Here is an 18,665-nt window from a genome sequence, read left to right on the forward strand (position 1 = left end):
AACCGAAAGTCTCTCTCTCCCTGACAAAAAAACACAAAGGCCCAGGAACAGGATTAATCCAGAAAAACAAAACCCGGGGCAATCAGAAACACAACAAAACCCATCATGCTGCAGGAGCTTCAGAGGGGAATGAAACATAAAAGGTCCGAGATTCACACTCCTAAAACTACTTGCAAGCCAGGAAAGCTCGAGCGGTGTCTCTTTTCGCCTCTTGCCTTCCTACATTAAAAGAATCCCACTTTCTGGCAGCTGGCTTCTGCATCCATTTCTTCTATTTCTTCTGTGGTGGGTCCCAGCTGGGAACAAACTCGGGAAATTTCTTCCAACAAAGGGTTAATAGCTTTGGTTCATAACAGCCACAGTAAACAGGCACAATTCAGGTTAAGCTCTCTTGCCGTCTTCACCTGACCGAAAGTCAGATGAGATCCATAATGAAGAAGGCTCAGTGCACCTGGGAGAGGTATCTCTGCCTGCTATTCCAGGGAGAACGCCCTTCCATGGAGAGCAGGAGACTCATTAATGAGGCTAATTAGGTGTAAAGGGGGGGGAAGGGCTTGGCATCAGCTGTAGCTTATTGCAGCTCATCATTAATTTCTGTAATCTTGACTCCCGAACAGCCGCTGATCCGGCTTCTCCTCCATGACTGACTGGCTGGCTGGCGTGGCCGAGAAGCTTTGCAAGTTAACACCTGTCTACCTGGCCACGCACCTCACCTCTCCGGGAAGTTTAACCCCACAGCTTCCGGGCAGAAGATGATGATCCGAAGCAGGATTGTGCAAAGGATTGCTTGTGCTTTACGGGGAATGAATGAGCAATCTCAATATGATATGGGAAGTGGACCTTGGAGATCCAGCAAAAACACGTAACAGGAGAAGGAGAAGGAGGAGGAGAAGGAGAAGAAAGAAAGAAAGAAAGAGAAAGAAAGAAAGAAAGAAAGAAAGAAAGAAAGAAAGAGGAAGATGAGGAGGAGAGAAAGAAATAATTTTCTCTTTACCAAACATGTAACAGAAGGAGGAGGAGGAGGAGGAGAAGGAGGAGGAGAAGGAGAAGGAAAGAAAAAGAAAGAAATTTCTCCTTTCCAAACATGTAACAGAAGATGAAGATGGAGGAGGAGGAGGAGGAGGAGGAGGAGGAGGAGGAGGAAATAATTTTCTCCTTTCAAAACACATAACAGAAGAAGAAGAAGGAGAAGGAGAAGGAGAAGGAGAAGAAAGAAAGAATTTTCTCTTTTCCAAACATGTACCAGAAGGAGGAGGAGGAGGATTCAAATAAGGAGCAAGAGAAGTCAGAGGAGGAGAAGGAACAGAAGGAGAAGAAGATGGAAGGACTACTATTTTATTATTTTTCTTTCACTTGGGTTAGAAGGGGAAAATGACCAAATTCCCATCAGTTTCACCTGGGTTTACAAATGAATAAACAAACAGAGAGGGTTCTATTTGCACTACGAGGAGGAGGAGGAGGAGGAGGAGGAGGAGGAGGAGGAGGAGGAGGAGGAGGAGGAGGAACCACCTGATGGGAATATGAAATCTTGGCCTCCTGTTTTTCGGTCAAGTCTGATCTTCTGGATGTGGACAGGCGACCTGCCCAATAAATAAAAAAAATCAGGGCACACAATGATTCAATATTCACCTTACCTTGGTGAATACCGTAGCTTCCTGTGGTTCCAGGAAGATTTGAATCAAGGGATCCCTTTAGAGATCTCAGCCCTCTCTGATCCTGCATCTTCCCATCACCCATCTGCATTGGCACTTGGCAAGTCCTGGTTTGTTTGGGTTTTTTTTGGGTTTTTTGGCCTTTCAAAACAGCCAAGCAATGTGCTTTTGAGAGAAAAACTCAAGCCTGGTTTAAATTTTAATTTCTTCCGTTAGGTCTTGGGGGTGGGACTCCTGCTCTGTTGTTCCCTGTTTTATTCCACGTTACTATGACTTTGATCTGGTTTTGTCCCTGGGAGGTTTGCACTGCACTTCTATGAACATCTACTTAGGTGATTGGTTGATAAGGCCAAGAGTTGAAGGACGGATTATGATCTTCTTCTCCTTCTCCTCCTTCTTTCTTCTCCTTCTCCCTCGCCTTTCTCCTTCTCCTCCTCCTCCTCTTCTTCTTTTCCTTCTTTCTTCTCCTTCCCCTCCCCCTCCTCCTCTTTTTCTTTTCCTTTCCTTTTCTCCTCCTCCTCTCTTCTCCTCCTCTTCTTCTCTTCCTTTCTTCTCCTTCTCCTTCTCCTCCTCTTCTTCTCCTTCTTCTTTCTTCTCCTTCCCCTCTTCTTCTTCTCCCTCTCCTTTTCTCCTCCTCTCCTCTCTCCTCCTCCTCCTCCTCTTCTTCTTCCCTTTCTCCTTCTCCTTCCTCTTCCCCCTTCTTCACCATCTAATCTTCTTGGCTGCAATCTAGAAATGGCTCTTATTATGGTTTCTACTCTAACTCCCCGACCTCCGGACCTTTAAGCCCGAGCTTAAGACTCTTTTATTCCAATGGGCAGGGTTGGCCTAATTTTAATAGGGGTGGTTTTATTAGGGTCTATTTTATATTTTATTAGTTTTTAAATTATGGGGCCAATTTTTAGAATCAGATTTTTAAATAATGCTCTCCACTTGTTTCTTTTTGTACAATTTTTATTTTGGCTGTAAACCGCCCTGAGTCTTTGGAGAAGGGCGGTATAAAAGTATGATTAATAAATAAATAAATAAATAAATAAATAAATAAATAAATAAATAAATAAATAAATAAATAAATAACCCTCTTAGAATTTTGGCTGCGCTCTCCAAAAATATTGATCCTATCTGTCTAGACCTGCCAGGTCAGTCAAGACCATATGAAGGGGCTCATTAATGTCCTGGTAGGGGTCCCCTTTGCCCGTCTTGATAGCCTCTCTACCCCAGCGACAGCTTCATTTATTTGGTGCTCAGGGGGTGGGTGGATATTCAGCCGCACAGCCTGCTCTACGCAAGTGGCGCAGACTTCGGAAGCGCAGAAAGCAGCCAGAACTCGGTAAACAAGAGAGCAAATTTCAACTTTTCCCCCTTTGTTTTCAAGGAAAGGAAAAGAATAATTGGTGACCGCAAAGGACAGCTCCAGTTTCCCCCCCCCCCCACTTTCTATTCTAACACCTCTGCACAAAGCTACGAAAATAGTTACAGCACTGCAGGGGAAGTGAACTTGTTAACACTTAAGCAAGAATCTTAGGCGACACTGGTACTCGTCTAATTCAGATGGAGGGAAAGAAGGACAGTGAGCTCCATGGAGACCGGAATAGTTGATGGCCAAAACTCTTTCTGTGCTTAATCCTCTAAAAAAGAATGACACCGAGGGCTGGCACCTTGTCTGAAGCCATCAGAGATGCCTGCTGGGTTTGCAAGCTCTTATCTTTCTCCCATTTGGAAAAAGACCATCTGAAGCCACAATATTCCTAGGGAAAATTGTTGTTGTTGTTAGTTGTGAAGTCGTGTCCGACCCATCGCAACCCATGTTCCTCCAGGCCTTCTTGTCCTCTACCATCTTCTGGAGTCCATTTAAGCTCACTGCTTCAGTGACTCCATCCAGCCACCTCATCCTCTGCCGTCCCCTTCTTCTTTTGCCCTCCATCGTTCCCAGCATTCGGCTCTTCTCCAGGGAGTCCTTCCTTCTCATTAGGTGGCCAAAGGATTTGAGTTTCCTCTTCAGGATCTGGCCTTCTAAAGAGCAGTCAGGGTTGATCTCCTCTAGGACTGACCGGTTGGATGGCCTTGCAGTCCAAGGGACTCGCAGGAGTCTTCTCCAGCACCAGAGTTCAAAGGCCTCCATTCTTTGGCGCTCAGCCTTCCTTATGGTCCAACTTTCACAGCCATCCATTGCAACTGGGAAAACCAGAGCCTTGACTATACGCACTTTTGTTGGCAGGGTGATGTCTCTGCTTTTTTAGTAAGCTATCTAGATTTGCCATGGCTTTCCTCCCCAGGAGCAAGCGACTTTTAATTTCCTGCTAGGGAAAATATCCCTTGTACATTAGGATTCCCAATTCCACAAGGCATTACCAGGGCTATCCAATTGCTTGTCTTACTCCCGCTTAAACATATCCCAGATGTCACTCTTCATTCAACCTCATCCACTAGGACTCCCCAAGGTCCCGCTCATAGTTACTGTTTTTGAGCCAGGCCTCGTCTAATCTGTACTTATGCCTTTTGATTTTTTTTCCTGCCTAAATGTAATACTTTGCTTCTCTCTACATTAAAATTCATTTTGTTGGATAAGGGCCCATTGTTCAAGTTCTAGGCTGCATCAACAGAGGGACAGAATCAAGATCACGTGAAGTGTTAATACCACTTTATAAGGCCTCGTTAAGGCCACACTTGGAATTCTGCATCCAGTTTTGGTCGCCAATGATGTAAAAATATGTGGAGACTCTAGAAAGAGGGCAGAGAAGAGCAACAAAGAGGATTAGAGGACTGGAGGCTACAACATATGAAGAACGGTTGCAGGAATTGGGTATCTCTAGTTTAATGAAAAGAAGGATGAGGGGAGACATGATAGCAGTGTTCGAATATCTCAGGGGCTGCCCCAAAGAAGAGGAAGTCAAGCTATTCTCCAAAGCTCCTGAAGGAAGGACAAGAAGCAATGGGTGGAAACTAATCAAGGAGAGAAGCAACTTAGAACTCAGGAGAAATTTCCTGACAGTGAGAACAATTACTCAGTGGAACAACTTGCCTCCAGAAGTTGTGAATGCTCCTCTCACAGTTTTTAAGAAGATGTTGGATAACCATTGGTCTGAAGTGGTGTAGGGTTACCTGCCTAAGCAGGGGATTAGACTAGAAGACCTCCAAGATCCCTTCCAACTCTGTTATTCTAAATAAAACAGTTTGACAAGATCTTTTTGGATCCTGAGCTTGTCTTCTGGGGTGTTGGCTATTCCTCTTCCAGTTTAGCATCATCTGCAAATTTGATGAGTTCCCCTTCTGCTTCTTCATCGGAGTCATTAATGGAGGTATTGAAGAGTACTGGGCCTAAGACAGAGCCTTCTGGTACCCCTCTGTTTACTTCTCTCCATGTTGGATGTAGCACCATTAAGGACTACTCGTTTGTTGTGTTAACCTCACTTGATGTCTCCTTGTTTTGGTAGAACCGTGAATGGCTTCTAGATCAGGAGTCCCCAACCTTGGCAACTTTAAGACTTGTGGACTTCAACTCCCAGAATTCTGGGAGTTGTCCACAAGTCTTAAAGTTGCTAAGGTTGGAGACCCCTGTTCTAGATCATTAGGGCCAAAACAGAAGCTTTTCTCAAGGAGAGGCACCCTGGTTTCCAGAATTAATGACCGAGAGTATCTTTTGTAGTGAGCAAAGTCACAGAAAGAAGAAGGTTGAGGCTGAAAGACCCCCGTCATTTTCTCTACAGAAAATGGAATAAAACATGCTGATCAGAAGAGAGCACCCATCCATTGTGAAGCATCCTAGAATGGGGACAAGGAGCAACAGGAAGACTACATGGCTTATCTAATTATTCCTTCAAAACTATCTTGTAGGCTTTCTTCACTCAGAACAGCTTAATCAATAGTGACGGAGCAAGGAGCTGGTGGACCAACAAAAGAAGAGCATGACCTCGCTGGACTAATTATATGACCTGTCCTACCAGGAGATATTCGGTGGTTTTTGTTTTTTTAATTCCACAATGTCCTTCTTGCCCTCCCTGATCTGTACAGCTGAAGCTTGTCAGAAACCACACTGCTTTCTGAGCTAATGTTGTGGTCCACCAGTAGCCTGCGGAGCTGGCAACGGAGTTGGACAGCGATGAAGCTGAGGAAGAGTGTGGGTCAGTCCTGGAGGCTGGGGAATGCTCCGTGTCGGTGGCTGAGGTGGGGCCAGGGCCATCGGGGAGTGATGTGTGGACTCCGGAGCCTCCAGAGGCTGACAGTAGTGAGGCAGAGGAACAGGAGGAGCCTGTTCCTAATGCACGCATGAGAAGAGCTGCCAGAAGGCAAGAGCAGCTCAAGCAGAGAGGACAACTCAGGAGTAGGGCCAAGAGATGATTGGCTCCTCCCATAAGGCTTAAACGACCAGCAGCGGCATTTGGGCTCTTTGCCGGAAAACAACGTTGATAGCTTCATCTTATTGCATTTATTTTTGTATCAGTGTCTTCTGAACGTTTGCCAAGAAAGGCCTTTGGCAGTTTGCCTAATTGGACCAAGGTTTGCGATAGGACTGAGGAATTTGTGTTGGGAGGAACTTGCTTTAATTTAGTTGAACGGACGCTGAGAATGAAGTAATTCTCAGCTGTTCGAATAAAGTTTGTTTGTTTTTACACTGACTGAGTTTCCTACTATCTACTTGAGCCTGGGTCACAACAGCTAAGATGTAGGGTTTATGGAGCCAAAAAGGATTAAGGATTGGCCAATCTCTGTTTCTTCAGGAAAGACCGATGGATCTGAGTTTAGGGACCACAAGTGGAAGTCATGTCCACGGCTCAGAGAAGAGAATTTATAGAGCCATCCCTTTATGGAAGAATGAAGGGGTCATCAATTTTTCGGACCTCAGGGACCACTAAATTCATAATTTTAAATCCCATGGACCACTAATATGCTCTGCCTAATGACCGGTTGGATGGACATGGCTAGGTAGTCTTGTGACTGGGTGGGCGTGGTCAACTCGATGTCAATCATGTCGAGGGGCGCCTCGCCAGCCTCTACTCGCCCCTCCCTTCCCAGCCACTCCTCGCCTGCCCGCCCGGGCTCCTTAGGGCCCCAACAGGAAGCAGTTGTTGGAGCTAAGCAGCCACCGTGAGAAACAGCTGGCTCAGTTCAAATTGGATGTCACTGAGAAGGAGGCTTAGCAGAAGCAATCTCACTGAGGACTAGGAGCATAGGCTTTCCAAGCTGAGGGAAGACCTGTGGGATTGCAAGGTCAGGTACCGGTGCCTGGAGGCTCAGCGAGCTGAGATGGTCAGCCAGTTCCAGGCCATGATGCAGTCCCACTGGAATAAGGTCCTCTGGCTCTTCACCACCAGTAGCGCTTCCCTCCAGCCTTCGCCCAAAGCCCCACACCAGGCGGCCAAAGCAGACCCCAAGTTGGAATTTCTAACCCCCTCCAACCCACACAAAAAGGGGGAGATTCTCTGTAGCAACACAAACGTTCATTGCACGTATCCATCCCAGGGTCCATAGTTTGAAGACCCCTGGTTTAGTGCAATATAAAAAATGCAAATAATTTTTCTGCGGACCACCAACATTTTCTTGCGGGCCACCGGTGGTCCACGGACCACCAGTTGGTGACCGCTGCACAGCCCCAACATGTGGGGTGAGGTGGTGTTTTTGTCCACGCTAGTCTTGCCTGCATAAAAACATGGACCCATCTTGAGTGCTTCTGGTTGCTTTTCCTCCGTACCTCAAGGAGCAACCATGCCGAAATGTGGCCGCCCTCTGATAAGGAAGCTTCAAGGATGCTGTGTCTGTGTGTCAGCTTAAGCACCTTATGTTGTTTGCAGGAAACAAACCCACTTCAAACCGCATCCGGGATTTATCCGTATCTTTTTTTTAGACGTGTCATCTCCAAGAGTACAAAACTTTTGCACCCTTTTCCTTCCTTCATTTTACTGGGTTTTCACACATCGACTCCTCTAGTGAAGAATTCTTGCTCTAGTCTAAACCATCAGTGAAAGGATAATATCCTTTCCGTATGCATCAATATATGTTATCAGTTGTGCAGATTTTGTATTAAAATGGTCCTGTTAATTGGGGAAATCTCTGTCTGTCTATCTGTCTGTCTATCTAATCAATATCTATCATCTCTCTCTCATCTATTTCAATCAATATCTCTATTTGTCATCTATCTATCTATCTATCTATCATTAATATCTTTCTCTCTCTCATCTATCTCAGTCATCAATATCTCTATTTATCATCTATCTATCTATCTATCTATCTATCTATCTATCTATCTATCTATCCATCCATATCTATCTATCTACCTATCTATCTATCATCAATATCTATCATTCTCTCTCTCATTTTACCTACCTTATAAAGGATGGAAGGCTGAGTCAACCTTGGGCCTGGTGGGACTTGAACCTGCAGTAATTGCAAGCAGCTGCTGTTAATAACAAACTGTCTTACCAGTCTGAGCCACCAGCCCTATCTATCTATCATCAATATCTATCATTCTCTCTCTCTCTCATCTATCTTAATCATCAATATCTCTATCTATCTATCTATCTATCTTTCTATCTATCTCAATCATCAATATCTCTATCTATCTATCTATCTATCTATCTATCTATCTATCTATCTATCTATCTATCCAGGTGTGAAATGTAAAATTTGTTACTACCAGTTCTGTGGGCGTGGCTTGGTGAGGGGGTAATGTGTCTGGGTGGGTGTGACCAACTTTTTTTTTTACTTTTAAAAGCATTTTTTCTACAACCTCTTCCGCCGAAGAGGTTGTAAAAAAATGCTTTTAAAAGCCTGTGATGATCAGGCAACTCAGCTGGGATTGCCAGAGGAAAAAAAAACTTGAAAGGTTTCTGACGATCCCAGCTGAAGTTGCCTGATAGCCAGAACCTTTTAAAAGCTTTTTTTTTTTACAACCTCTTCAGCTGAAGAGGTTGTAGAAAAAATGCTTTTAAAGGGTTCTGACAATCCCAGCTGAGCCGCACGATCATCAGAGGCTATTTTTTTTACTTTTAAAAGCATTTTTTCGGCCAAAGAAAAAATGCTTTTAAAAGTAAAAAAAAACAACCCCTCTGATGATTGCGTGGCTCAGCTGGGGCGGGGGGAGGGACAGGGATTTTTGCTACTGGTTCTCCGAACCACCCGCTGCCATCGCTACCGGATCAGGTGATCCGGTCTGAACCGGGAGCATTTCACCTCTGTATCTATCTATCTATCTATCTATCATCTATCTATCTATCTCATAAATGTCTATTATCTCCCTCTCATCTCTCTCAATCAATATCTCTATTTATCATCTATCTATCTATCTATCTATCTATCTATCTATCTATCTATCTATCTATCTATCTATCTATCTATCTATCTATCTATCATCCATCCATCCCTTTCTATAGATATAGATATATAGATAGATGATATAGATATACATATAGATAGATATAGATAGATGTAGATATAGATATAGATAATATATAACTAACTAACCATTTTAATATAAAATCTGCCCAGCTGATAACCAAGTTTGAAGCAGAGAAACAAACAAACACCCGCAAAAGTCAGAGATATGCAAAAAGGAGACGTGATGTGCTAATTGTCTTGCCAATGATAGTAACAACAACAACAGCGGTAATAATATGGAGCGAAGACAGAAATGGAGTATCCAATTATCATAAAAAGCATTTACTCCATAATGCACCTTCAGGTGATTCCAGGAATTCCAGCGGCTCCGCTGGAATTTGAAGCAGCTCTCCAATTGCTATCTGCATAAATCTTCCGGCTGCTGCACTCCGACAGGAGCTTATTTTAAGTAGCGGGAGCGCAGTTCCAATTTGCAAAATGCATATTTCAGTCCCTGCAAAAATTCTTGCCAGTTCGTTGGGGAAGAGAAAGCAATTCAATTAGCGTTTCTCCACCCACCTTCTCTGCTTAGATGAATGCCGCTCCTTTAAGGAGCACGATTCAGCCAATCTGTCAATGGGGGGAGGTTTCCCACCTCCACCAGACCTTCCGAGTTGAAGATGTCCCCTATCATTAGGCAGCTTGGCGGCGCCACCTCTGCTGTGTGATAGGATGACAATTACGGCACAACCAGCAGAGCCCCAACTTCTCTGGAAGGGAAGTTGGGGAGAAAGAGGAATTGTGTGGCTCGTTTCACGCGCCTTACGAAAATAACAGACTGAACAGCCTTGGGAGGGACCATGGAGGTCTTCTAGTCCAGCGGTCACCAACTGGTGGTCCGTGGACCACTGGTGGTCCATGAGAAAATTTTGGTGGTCCCCAGAAAAATGATTTGCATTTTTTATATTGCACGAAATCAGGGGTCTTCAAACTACAGCCCCTGGGACGGATACGTTTGTGTTGCTGCAGAGAGTCTCCCCCTTTGGGGTCTTTTTCTGTGGGTCAGAGGGGGGCAGAAATTCCAACTTGGGGTCTGCTTCAGCCTCCTGGTGTGGGGCTTTGGGCAAAGGCTGGAAGGAAGTGCTGCTGGTGGTGAAGAGCCGGAGGGCCTTGTTCCAGTGGGACCGCATCATGGCTTGGAACTGGCTGACCATCTCAGCCCGCTGAGCCTCCAGGCGCCGGTCCCTGGCCTTGCACTCCCACAGGTCTTCCCTCTGCTTGGAAAGCCTATGCTCCTAGTCCTCAGTGAGGTGCTTCTACTGAGCCTCCTCAGTCAGATTCAATTTGAACTGAGCTGTTTTGCCAACTCTTTCTTGTGGTGGCTGCTTAGCTCCAACAACTGCTTCCTGTTGGGGCCCTAAGGATGGGGAGGCGAGGAGTGGCTGGGAGGGGAGAGGCGAGTAGAGGCCGGCAAGGTGCCCCTCGACGTGAGTGACAACGAGTTGACCACGCCCACACCCACACCACCTAGCCACACCCACCCAGCCGGTCATTAGGCGGATCATATTAGTGGTCCGTGAGATTTAAAATTATGAATTCAGTGGTCCCTGAGGTCCGAAAGGTTGGTGGCCCCCTGGAATAGAGAGCTGGGGCCACCGACGAAAGGACCATAGTCAAGAGCCAGATTGTTTAGAAATAAGTGGATAAAAAAAAGGATATTTTTCCCCCAGAGGATGCCAAATTCCCAAGATAAAATAGACTTCCCAAACCCTCATCTCTTCCAACCCTGTGTAAGCCAGTACCTAAATAATTTTTTTCCTGCTAACTTTTTTTCCCCTTTTCTAGCTCATGACCCGTTTTGAGAGGCAGCTAGTTGTAGTTTGAAAAAAAATAAAAATACACCAACCCAACTTGGAGGAAGCAAAGTTGAATTGCCTGGCTTATTAGTGTGCGCGGTTAATCTTTTACTGAACAGCTACTCAAGGGTTCAGAAGTTTCACCTGGAGAATGACAATTTTTCCCACTTGAAGAGAACGTTATGGAGGAGCTAAACGCAACCCCCCCAGGAACCTTATGGGGGTTCTAGCAAATCCAGCAATTAAGTCCTTAAAGGAAGGAGCTTAATGCGCAGAGAGGTGGAAGGGAACAGCTGGTCAGGCCTGCCCTGAGAGGCTAACTGCGTTTTTAACTGGAGTTTTTTAAACCGGATTGAAAGAAAGCGCAAAAAAAACCCTAGTCATGGAATCAGCCGAATAGATATCAACTGCCCACAGCCTTGATATTGCCTTCTTCAAATGAAGTAAGAAGAATCGGGCCGTGGTGGCTCAGGCTGTAAGATAGCCTGTTATTAAAACACAGCAGCCTGCAATTACTGCAGGCTCGAGTCCCACCAGGCCCAAGGTTGACTCAGCCTTCCATCCTTTATAAGGTAGGTAAAATGAGGACCCAGATTGTTGGGGGCAATAAGTTGACTTTGTAAATATACAAATAGAATGAGACTATTGCCTTACACAATGTAAGCCGCCCTGAGTCTTCGGAGAAGGGCGGGATATAAATGTAAATAATAAAAAAAAAAGAATCACACTAAGGTATAAATGGAAGGAAAACTGCTATGGTTGTTGTTGGTAGAATAATAATGAGAGAAGGAGAAGGAAAAGGAGATAAAGTGAAGGAAAAGAGAAGACGATGGATGTGGAGAAGGAAAAGAAGAATAGAGAAGGAGACGACGGAGGAGCAGCAGGAGAAAGAGGAGGAAGAGAATATAAGGTGAAGAAAAAGAGAAGGAGGAAATGGAGATGGAGAAGGAAAAGAAGGAAAAGAAGGAGGAGAAGGAGATAAGGTGAAGAAAAAGAAGGAGAAGATGGAGAAGGAAAAGAAGAAGATGGAGAAGAAGATGGAGGAAGAGGAGGAGGAGGAGAAAGAGGAGAAGATAAGGTGAAGGAAAAGAGAAAGAGAAGATGGATCTGGAGAAGGAAAAGAAGGAGATAGAGAAGGAGACGGAGGAGGAGCAGGAGAAGAAGGAGGAGGAGAAGATAAGTTGAAAGAAAAGAGAAAGAGAAGATGGATATGAACAAGGAAAAGAAGAAGATAGAGAAGAAGATAGAGGAGGAGAAGAAGGAGGAGAAGATAAGGTGAAGGAAAAGAGAAGAGAAGATGGATATGAAGAAGGAAAAGAAGTAGATGGTGGAGGAGGAGGAGGAGAAGAGGAGAAGATAAGGTGAAGGAAAAGAGAAAGAGAAGATGGATCTGGAGAAGGAAAAGAAGAAGATAGAGAAGGAGACGGAGGAGGAGCAGGAGAAGGAGGAGGAGAAGATAAGGTGAAAGAAAAGAGAAAGAGAAGATGGATATGAAGAAGGAAAAGAAGAAGATAGAGAAGGAGAAGATGGAAATGGAGGAGGAGGAGGGGTGAGGATTATTAGACAATGTCTCCCCTCTATAATAATTACAGAAATGAAACTAAAAGCACAGGGAAAGATTGCCCTCATGAGAAGAACTAAACAGACTGTACGCTGTAGGTCAACCGGGGAGCCCTCCCAGCAGAAAATGCCTTCCTTGGAGCTGCGTGCATCCAACACACGCCATAAAAATGGCACAGATGTTAAAATTCACTGACTTAACAGCGAAAGTGGGATCCTGTGGAGAGAGAGGTATAAAATCGCGAGGATTAAAGAATTATAACGGTCATTTTAAAGTCAAATTAGCTCCAGGATAAAAGCTCGAACATGGTTGTGTTGTTAAACAACAGCCAAGCCCCTGAACGTCTACCACCGCTTGCAAGTAGCCTCTTGCAATCATCAAACTTCATCCGTTACAGGATAATGGACTAAGGGATCCAGATCTCACCTACCCCAACGTGGGAAATGAAGCATTGGAAAACCATGTTAGATAGAGAACAGCCTGCTTTTTGAGCAACATCATGTCCTTCAGAACATCTTGCAAGTTGTTGTGGCCTGCCAGCAGCAAGCGGAGCTGGCAGCAGACTCCGATAATGAGGAGGTTGGGGAGGGACTTGGGCCAGTTCTGGAGTCTGGAGAAGGCTCTGAGGGATGCTCTGCGTCTGACACAGAGTTAGAGCCAGGGTTGTCTGACATTTCCCAGCCACCAGAGAGGCAGCTGCCTTTGGAGGCTGGGATGAGTGAGGAGGAAGAACAGCTGGGTCCTGTTCCAGATGCAAGTATGCGCAGAGCAGTTAGGAGAGGTGAGCAACGGAGGACAAGGAGTCGACTCAGGAAGCAAAGCACAGGTGGACGCTGAATGGCCCCTCCCTGGCTGGGGAATAAACAGAAGGAAAGGGGAGCCGGTTGTCGTAGGAGACAACCGTTCGCATTTCTGAAGATTTTGCTCATGGTGTTTCGTGCCACAGAGGTTGCTTGCCAGAACTTAATTGGCAGCCTTTCTTATCGCTAGGAACTGATAAGGTGTTGTGTCTGCGCCCCCTGAGCCGGGCCTCCTGCCAGAAAGTGACTTGGAAAGTGAGGGGGAAGGGCCGACAGGACTTACCTTGGGAGCACCGGCTTCCCTGGCTCAGCTCCAGGAGCCAGAGACAGGCTAGGTGGAAGAGATAACGAGGCCTCCATCCCCTGACTCTTTCCCTCCCCAAGCCACACCTTCAGACCCAGCTGATGGCAATCAGGCCTGGCTGCACCCTAGGTTTCATAGGCAGGAGAGGAGGGAACAACAGAAGCAGGGGTGGGGCAGGCTTAGGAAGTGCTGAGTCATGGAGCCACACCCCACAGGATATAAAGGCAGCAAAAGCTGCTGTGCCTCTTCGTAGCAGGCAAATTAACTGCTTAACTAAGAGCTGAAGTACTGTTTGTTCCTGGGTGACTCATCGGCGTCGAGGGAGATAACAGAGACACGCGGCAGACGCTCGCTATTTTGCTGCCAGAGCTGATAGTGCTGGCTAATTAAGCCATCGCTCGGACGGAGGCGAAGGGGGACAGAACATAAGGTCTGTTACTGCAGTTAATTCCTTGAAGGACCATTGCCTGGACTTTTCGTTGGGTGAATGCCATTAATTCACAAGTGGTAAATAAAGAGGGGTTTCTCGTGACCAGGAGTCAGTTTCTTGCTTCCGCTAAGGCTAGGTCAGGACACAAGCCATGACCTCAGAGCTGGTGGTCCCCATCGGTTCCTCCTCTCCCATTTAACCTAGGAAAAAGCCACACAGAGCCTACAAACAGACCGAACTCCCCACAAACCAAGATATCTCCTTCTCTGAATCAAGCGTTATTGACAGCAGGTCTCTGGAGGACGAGAAAATCGTGGTAGGAGATGACAGGGAAAGACATAAAAGCTGGTTAGACAGGAGAAGACCAAACCCTCAAGGTTTGTTGGAGATGGTTTCAAGGGATGGAAGGAGGGATGAAGCAACCACGCTTCCCAGGAGAAGACAAGGTACTATAGACACAGCGAAAACCTAAATACAGGAGGCTGCTAGGATTTCTGGACAAACCAGGATCACGTCCAATGGCTTAATCTGAGTTTATTAGATAAACTTCTGACAGGGACAGTCTATAGACTTCTTCATGCCATGTCTCCAAGATTGCAGATCCTGATCATTTTCTAAACAGTCACCTGGGTCTGCTTGCAAGCGAAACACTCCAGCCTTTGCCGAATCCCACGATCACGGGCCACGACTGGCCACCAGGTGGCGCTCAAGGCAAGCACAATGGGGGGAAAAGTTTAGAGTAGCCCGCTGCCCCCCCCTCCCCGGTCCTCCGCCACCAGCATGTGATACGGCTATAAATATTTAAAATGCCACAATATTAAGCAATTAAAGTGACTATTTGTGTGGAAGATTGCCTGAAAGATCTTTTTAACCTTTAGCATTTCACAGCTAACATAAAAATAAAAAAAAATAACAAAGGAAGCCACAAAATGCACACGGTTGTATTTACCGAGTGGCACTTGGCTTCACTCCCAGGGTCAAAAGATGAGATTTTGCTGGAATTTGGGAAAGAGGCACCCAAAGGCCAGCTGGACGAGGGGAGAGCAGGACTTGAGCTGCCAACACTCATCAAAAAACCCTCTGAAACTTGAGCAAATGTGTGCACAGGGTCCCAATTTTCTTACACAACCACTGCCCTCCTCTTCTCAAGGCCTGCCCATCCCTCCATCCCTCCATTCTGCGCCAACTCAGGAAGCTCAAACTGCCCAAGGAGCTGCTGATCCAGTTCTACAGAGGAATGATTGAGTCTGTCATCTGCATCTCTATAACTGTCTGGTTTGGTTCTGCAACCCAACAAGACAGACACAGACTTCAGAGGATAGTTAGAACGGCAGAAAAAACAATGGCTACCAACCTGCCTTCCATTGAGGACCTGTATACTGCACGAGTCAAAAAGAGGGATGTGAAAATATCTACAGACCCCTCACATCCTGGACATAAACGGTTTCAACTCCTACCCTCAAAACGACGCTATAGAGCACTGCACACCAGAACAACTAGACACAAGAACAGTTTTTCCCCCATGCCATCACAACAACTAATTCCCACAACACTGTCAAACTACTCACTAAGTCTGCACTACTATTAATCTTCTCATCATTCCCATCACCCATCTCCTCCCACTTATGACTGCGTGACTATAACTTATTGCTGTATCCTTACAATTTATATTGATTGTTTCCTAAGATAATTCGATTGCTTATTTGTACTCTATGACTATCATTAAGTGTTGTACCTTATGATTCTTGATGAATGTATCTTGTCTTTTTATGTACACTGACAGCATATGCACCAAAGACAAATTCCTTGTGTTTCCAATCACACTTGGCCAATAAGAATTCAATTCAATTCAATTCAATTCTATTCTACTCCTCTCCTCTCCTCTCCTCTTCTATTTCTCTCCTCTCCTCTCCTCTCCTCTCCTCCTCTTCTATTTCTCTCCTCTCCTCTCCTCTTCTATTCTATTTCTCTCCTCTCCTCTCCTCTCCTTTCCTTTCCTCTCCTCTTCTATTCTATTTCTCTCCTCTCCTCTCCTCTCCTTCTATTCTATTTCTCTCTCCTCTCCTCTCCTCTTCTATTTCTCTCCTCTCCTCTTCTTTTCTATTTCTCTCCTCTCCTCTTCTATTCTATTTCTCTCCTCTCCTCTCCTCTCTTCTTCTATTCTATTTCTCTCCTCTCCTCTCTTCTCTTCTCCTCTTCTATTCTATTTCTCTCCTCTCCTCTCCTATTCTACATCCAGGAGATTTCAAGAGCCATGCCCTTCTCATTCCCACAATCAAACCACCACAAAACCTCCTCAACGCCAAGACCAATTGAACACAACCCCGCTTGTATTTCAACTTCAGGTCAGTCCTTCAATTATCCAATTATTTCTTACTTTAATTATTTAATAAATACACCGATAGGCTGCAGGATCTGGGTTTGGCTAGGCTAGAGAAAAGAAGAGTTAGCGGTGACGTGATAGCAGTCTCCCAGTATCTCAGGGGCTGCCACAAAGAAGACGGGGGGTCAAATCATTCTCCAAAGCACCAGAAGGCAGGGCAAGAAGAGAAGCAATCTGGAATTGAGGTGAAACTTCCTAACAGTGAGAACAATTAACCAGTGGAACTGCTTGCCACCAGAAGTTCTGGGTGCTCCACCACTGGAGGTTTTTAAGAAGAGACTAAACAGTCACTTATCTGAGATGGTAAAGGGACTCCTGCTTGAGCAGGGGGCTGGACTAGAAGACCTCCAAGGCCCCTTCCAGCTCTATTCTATCCTAATATGGCTGCCACCTTGCAAGGGCGTCTTTGGACGGCCAACAGAGGATAAAAACCAGCAGAGCAGGAAGAACAAACAGTAACAATAGGCAATTGTTGGGTACAATAACCACCTCTTGGTATCTAAGGGCAATCAAACCCAAGGTGTGTAACCGCACTCACATCAAGATAAAAAAACTACAATGATGGACTAGCCGTATTTGAGGTGCCATGGGCAACCTGAGAGTCACCCTCCTCCCACAAGGTGCCAGGTCACCTCCTGGAAAAAGAGCTGGGTTTCCAGACCACTTGCTGAAGAAGACAAGAAGATCCAAGGTAACTTGGATCCATGCCCAGAATCCTCACTTTACTTGACCAGGAATCCAACTCACCCTAGAAATGATGCTCACACCTGACGTTTTACTGAGTTGTGAAGAAACACGTGCAGACACACACCCACACACACCACACAAAGACACCTGGTCTTCTCTTTGACGTCTTAAGAGATCTGTCCTTCATACTTACCGGCTCAATCTTCAGGGCGTTTCGATAGCTCCCGAAAAAAGCAGCTTGGGCTTTCAAGAACGCTCTGGCGACCCCGTCTCCTGTAGTCATGGAGACCTTCTTCAGCCGGCTTTTCAGTGCCGAGATCTGGGAGAAAAACGAGAAGGAGAAGTTTTCTACCTGGAAGACCCTCAGAAGAAACCATGCAGGGGTTCTTGTTGTGTCTGCACCCCCCCGAGCCGGGCCCCCTGCCAGAAAGTGACTCGGAAAGTGAGGGGGAAGGGCCGTCAGGACTTACCTCTGGAGCACCGGCTTCCCTGGCTCAGCTCCAGGAGCCAGAGGCAGGCCAGGTGGAGGAGATAACGAGGCCTCCGTCCCCTGACTCTTTCCCCCCCCAGGCCATGCCTCCAGACCCAGCTGATGGCAATCAGGCCTGGCTGGACCCTAGGTTTCGTAGGCAGGAGAGGCGGGAACAACAGAAACAGGGGTGGGGCAGGCCTAGGAAGTGCTGAGTCATGGAGCCACACCCCAAAGGGCTGCTATGCCTCTTCTTGCAGGCAAATCAACTGCTTAACTAGAGCTGAAGTACTGTTTGTTCCTGGGTGACTCATCAGCATCAAGGGAGATAACAGAGTGACTTGGCAGATGCTCGCTATTTTGCTCCCAGAGCTGATACTGCCAGCTAATTAAGCCATCGCTCGGACGGAGGCGAGGGGGGACAGAACAGTTCTGCTGCGATTGATGGGAAGAACTGGAAAGTGGGGGAGCCCATTGTGATAGGGCTGGGGATTCATTAAATGAAGGGTCAGATGTGGAGAATCCACCTGTGTTGTTTTCAACTCTGAAGGGGTTGACTCAAGAGCAGGTCCCACCAAGAAGTGAGATAACTTTGGACAGCACTTTGAAGCCAATCATGTGTCGTGGTCCGCCAGCAGCCTGCGGAGCTAGCAATGGAGTCAGACAGCAATGAAGCTGAGGAAGAGCATGAGCCAGTTCTGGAGGCTGGGGAAGGCCCGGATGAGGGCTCCGTGTCGGAGGCAGAGCCATCGGGGGGTAATGTGCAAACTACAGAGCCTCCAGAGCCTGATAGTAGTGAGTCAGAGGAACAGGAGGAGCCTGTTCCTAATGCACACATGAGAAGAGCTGCCAGAAGGCAAGAGCAGCTCAAGCAAAGAGGACGACTCTGGAGTAAGGCCAGGAGATGATGGGCCCCTCCCATAAGGCTTAAAACAGACCAGCAATGGTGTTTGGGCTTTGCCAGAAAACAACATTGGTAGCTTCGTCTTCTTGCATTTATTTTTGCATCGGTGACTTCTGAACGTTTGCCAAGAAAGGCCTTTGGCAGGTTGCCTAATTGGACCAAGGTTTGCGATAGGACTGAGGAATTTTTGTTGGGAGGAATTTGCTTTAATTTAGTTGAACGACGCTGGGAATGAAGTAATTCTCAGGTGTTCGAATAAAGTTTGTTTTTTCACAGACTGAGTTTCCTACTACCTACTTGGGCCTGGG

General features: G+C 46.2%; 1 protein-coding gene across 6 annotated transcripts in view; it reads right to left on the reverse strand.

The window, feature by feature from the left end:
- DENND1A (DENN domain containing 1A) overlaps positions 1-18,665 on the reverse strand; it is a 290,292-nt gene that overhangs the window by 76,099 nt on the left and 195,528 nt on the right. For all 6 annotated transcript variants that reach the window (XM_058159046.1, XM_058159045.1, XM_058159047.1 and 3 more), the window contains one exon: positions 17,178-17,303. In XM_058159046.1, coding sequence (XP_058015029.1) covers positions 17,178-17,303 — 126 coding nt within the window. The remainder of the gene's footprint in view (positions 1-17,177; positions 17,304-18,665) is intronic.

Source organism: Ahaetulla prasina, chromosome 16 (genome assembly GCF_028640845.1).
Source record: "Ahaetulla prasina isolate Xishuangbanna chromosome 16, ASM2864084v1, whole genome shotgun sequence".
Classification (NCBI taxonomy): Eukaryota; Metazoa; Chordata; class Lepidosauria; order Squamata; family Colubridae; genus Ahaetulla; species Ahaetulla prasina.